The 5000-nt window shown below is 45.0% G+C and overlaps 1 protein-coding gene across 1 annotated transcript in view; it reads left to right on the top strand.

Annotated features, from left to right (window-relative positions):
* The window catches only part of slc6a5 (solute carrier family 6 member 5), a gene marked incomplete at both ends in the record, with an annotated part of 27390 nt that overhangs the window by 10998 nt on the left and 11392 nt on the right, over positions 1 to 5000 (top strand). Inside the window, one exon of the mRNA XM_079496419.1 lies at positions 2961 to 3061. Coding sequence (XP_079352545.1) covers positions 2961 to 3061 — 101 coding nt within the window. The remainder of the gene's footprint in view (positions 1 to 2960; positions 3062 to 5000) is intronic.

The following is a 5000-nucleotide window of genomic DNA, read 5'->3' as shown; positions in this document are numbered from 1 at the left end:
AAACATTTAAAAACTGAACATAGAGTTCATGTCATCAGTTCATGGCCTATCTGCAAGGGATACTAGAGTTCAAGAGTCTGATTGCCTGGGGAAAGAAACGGCTCCGCATCCTTTCCGTCCTGGCACTGATGCTCCTGTACCGTTTCCCAGATGGCATAAGGGAGATCAGGCTGTGAGAGGGGTGGGTGGCATCCTCAATGATGCCAGTTGCTCTCCTCATGCACCTCTGCTTGTATATGTCTGCCAGGGAGGGCAGCGAGGTACCGATGATCTTACTAGCTGTTCTCACCGTCCTGTCCAGCTGTTTTCTCTCCTCAGCTCTCCTTCAGACAGCATGCGCTGGCGTATTGGCAGCCATCTTCATTCATATAGTATTATAGTAGTTTTGTTCATTTTAGCCTGCCTTTGTTAGCTTTAGCCTGATTTTATACTCGTACTACGGTGTTGCGCGTCTATTGCCTGATTTACAAGTTCAGAACACGTTGCGAGCTCAGCTTGATTTATTTTCACTGCATGACACCTTTGTATGACAGAGCATGACGCCTTCACACATCTTTAATGCAGCCAATGCACACAACAGTGTGATCAGAAGTTCAGAACAAATGGACATCAAAGTCATGGAGTTTCACCAAAACACACACAACATAAATCACCAAATGAACACCATGACCCAACACTACACATTCATTCCCTCAACATAATCCCCCAACATATGCTCTTTAACATAAACAACCAGTGTTGTGACTAACTAGTTACTGACGAGTTACTTTTTGTGGTAACTACCTTTTGTGGTAACTATTAAGGTAACTAGTTTTTCCCATTCAGTAACTTTTTAAAAGTAACTTGAACAACACTGTGAACAACACAGCAAACACATTTTCTTTGTCCCTGTGTATGGTGCGCCCTGGGAAATCAATATAGTGAGCTTCAGCGGACAATGCTCCCAGCATTCACTACAACAATGCTGGCGCAACTAAGACATTAACTACAAAAACATGCTTTTTACAAGGACAGATCACAGATTATCAAGGCTTTCCACATTCTCTTCACGGGCACGTTTACGTTTTCTTGTGCAGGATAGTTGTATATAGGTGTATACCTTTGTATACCGTTATCTTTATTGATGGTGCAGGTGCTTCTTATAGTTTTTTTTCTAACCCTTGTATTACTGTATCTGACAGTACTTTACTTACTCTGTATCTGTAACTTTGTAACTCTGCCATTCTGTGGCTGAAATTGCCCTGTAGGATCAATAAAGAGAAGCTGAAAATGCAAAGGCAAGACATCCTCCATTTAAACTAGAGGAGAAATGTCGACTCTATAGACAAATGAAAAACAGAAAAGGTACCAAAACCATCCCGTTGCCTCTTTCAATGTCTTCATTGCAACACAGTAAAATGCCAGTGTTAATTTAACTCCAAAGAATGTTCAAATGGAACTAAATAGACTTTACTCTAAAGACCTAATGGACCCGACTCTCTCAAGAGTTTACAGATACAAACAAATTGTCGGGTCTATTCAGTTCTATTTGTACACTCTTTGGAGTTCTATTAGCACTGGGGTTTTACTGTGTAGGACTTGAATTTAGCACTGGCATTGGAATTTAGAAACCACTACATGGAAACATATAAAAAGTAGACAAAATAAAGTTGTGACACAGATAATGTAAATCAGTTAAAGGAGCATTCAGTGATTTGAGTGATTTGGAAAAAAAACCCTGTCCGCCCCGGTAACAAGATGTGCACTTGCACGCTCTACAGTGGGGGGAAGTGCAACAGGCCAACAGCATGTGCACCCCACTCGATCATGATTGGAGGAAGGCCCCTCTCATCCTGATTGGATGAAGGCTTTGCCACCCGCCACCAAAACTGAAACTAGGTTTTTTTTACCCCAGGGGCTCACTGGGGACAGGGAGGAACTCCTTATATGGTCAGCACACTCTATAGTAGGGAGGATTATCCAGAACAAAAGAAAAAATAAGTGATATTTAGATTAAGTCAAATCACTGAATATACCTTTAATATAATATAACATTTTTAGGTTAGATATAGGGTGCCATTTTTGTCGAGTATAGGAGCTTGCTCTGTCCCTAAATGGTATTTTGGTCCAGCGTCACCCGCTATCTATTATGCCGACACCGGTATTTGCGCCTAGAGGTGTGGCCATGGCCGTGTTGGCACGCTTTCCCCTAAATTGCTATTTTGGTCACACACATTTGGGAAGGCGATAGTGGAGTTTAAAAGCACCCGTAAGCCGTATGCCAGCAGCCAAATTACTGTGGTAGAGCAGTGGCTGCAATGGAGATGTCTGCGGAGTATAGGCTGCTATATACGAAAATGGAGCCCTAAGAGTCTTTAGTGGAAGATGAGGTGCAATTATATTCCTTGCCACTAGGTGTCTCTGTTGTTGCATATGTCATGTGATGTTAGATTGTAAACCATGTAGGGACAAAACAAGGGCCCACTCCAATTTGTCAAACTATCAACAAAGGTGATATATTGAGATGATTGGGTGACACCACATTCATTTCACTGCCTGCCAGGTATCTGCTAATAAAGGCAGGAGGAGAATGGATCAGTCTGCTGTCTCGCTTATCGTAAAGATGTCTCTCATTCCGTCACACAAAAGTAACAGCACACATGCCACGCACACACGCACGCACGCACGCACGCACGCACGCACGCACGCACGCACACACACACACACACACACACACACACACACACACACACACACACACACACACACACACACACACACACACACACACACACACACACACACACACACACACACACACACACGCGCACACGCACACGCATGCAAAGACTAGGTTGTATCCACTGATCCCCTTAGCATAGCAAGATCCTACATTTGTAAACCCCTCAGAGTAAAACATAAATAAAAAAACTCAGGATTTGACTCTATATAACCTTAATGAATGTCTCCTCTGTTGGCAGGTCTGCAGAGGTTCTGTGAGGACATTGAAATGATGATTGGGTTCCAGCCAAACCGCTTCTGGAGAGTCTGCTGGGCCTTTGTGACTCCAACTATTCTGACTGTATGTTTGTCTTTGTTCCTCAAACAGAATAAAAACACACACATCATGCACACACGCACGCACGCACGCACGCACGCACGCACGCACGCACACACAGACACACACAGACACACACAGACACACACACACTCCCCTGATTGGGTATAGTTGTGTGGCTCCTGATTGGTTGTATAGTGCAGCCAATACCAATACCGCTTTCATCCACCAGTTGTCCTGCACTGTGCTGCACACGCCTTAAATGCGTCAGAGACAGTGTGTTGCAACTAATATAAGGTGGTCTTTACACCAGAAGGTGGTCTTTACACCAGAGACAGTGTGTTGCAACTAATATAAGGTGGTCTTTACACCAGAGACAGTGTGTTGCAACTAATATAAGGTGGTCTTTACACCAGAAGGTGGTCTTTACACCAGAGACAGTGTGTTGCAACTAATATAAGGTGGTCTTTACACCAGAGACAGTGTGTTGCAACTAATATAAGGTGGTCTTTACACCAGAGACAGTGTGTTGCAACTAATATAAGGTGGTCTTTACACCAGAGACAGTGTGTTGCAACTAATATAATGTGGTCTTTACACCAGAGACAGTGTGTTGCAACTAATATAAGGTGGTCTTTAAACCAGAACAGTGTTCATAGAAACTAAGGTGGTCTTTACACCAGAAGGTGGTCTTTACACCAGAGACAGTGTGTTGCAACTAATATAAGGTGGTCTTTACACCAGAAGGTGGTCTTTACACCAGAGACAGTGTGTTGCAACTAATATAAGGTGGTCTAGAAAACGGCAAAATAAAGTATGGTTTGCTGGTGTCCCTTTAGACGAGAACGGTGTTTTCAGGAGGTGAAAACGCAACAAAGTGAAAACACCTTCCAGAGTGGAAGTCTTGGAGAACGCAGTTTTTTCCCTTCTCCATGTAAACGGTGAATCCGCAAAACTTATAACATCATGGCTCACTTTGGCTCACAGCGCACATGTTTATTACATTGATGCAGAGCCCCGATAGGGTTTGCGTGAAGGGGGAGCTACCTGGTTCTTCTTCTTTTACGTGGGTGACTGGTCTATTTGGCAGCCCGTTACCGCCACCTAGCGACATTATAGCGTTTTCATAAAGTGTGCGTTCTCGTGTAAAGGGTCAATAAAAAATTAGAACGCAACGGGACTTTGCCGTTTTACCTGGAGATGGTCGCCGTCTAAAAGAGGCCTGAAACAACTGTACATTGGTGCAGAAAATGAACAACCATACAGCCATACATACATACATATAGGCCTACTGTACCATACTGTACATATAGGCCTATACAGAGAAGAAGGTATATTCGGTTAAAATAATACTTGTAGTATACCGGCATGTGAACATTTATGTCCAGGTTTGTATTTTGGAACAGATGTGACTGTGAAACATCAAAGCATTTGAGGCAGTGTAGGATGAAGATGTACAGCGTGAAGGTGGTGAGCACCTGGCTGGCAGACATCACTGCTCAGCCTGTCCCACTGAGGTGAAGGTGGTGAGCACCTGGCTGGCAGACATCACTGCTCAGCCTGTCCCACTGAGGTGAAGGTGGTGAGCACCTGGCTGGCAGACATCACTGCTCAGCCTGTCCAGTGTGAAGGTGGTGAGCACCTGGCTGGCAGACATCACTGCTCAGCCTGTCCAGTGTGAAGGTGGTGAGCACCTGGCTGGCAGACATCACTGCTCAGCCTGTCCCACTGAGGTGAAGGTGGTGAGCACCTGGCTGGCAGACATCACTGCTCAGCCTGTCCAGTGTGAAGGTGGTGAGCACCTGGCTGGCAGACATCACTGCTCAGCCTGTCCAGCATGAAGGTGGTGAGCACCTGGCTGGCAGACATCACTGCTCAGCCTGTCCAGTGTGAAGGTGGTGAGCACCTGGCTGGCAGACATCACTGCTCAGCCTGTCCAGCATGAAGGTGGTGAGCACCTGGC

This window comes from Electrona antarctica (genome assembly GCF_951216825.1).
Source record: "Electrona antarctica genome assembly, chromosome: 3".
Taxonomy (NCBI): domain Eukaryota; kingdom Metazoa; phylum Chordata; class Actinopteri; order Myctophiformes; family Myctophidae; genus Electrona; species Electrona antarctica.
The sequence above is the reverse complement of the archived record's forward strand: the minus strand, read 5'-3'. Positions and strand labels throughout refer to the sequence as shown.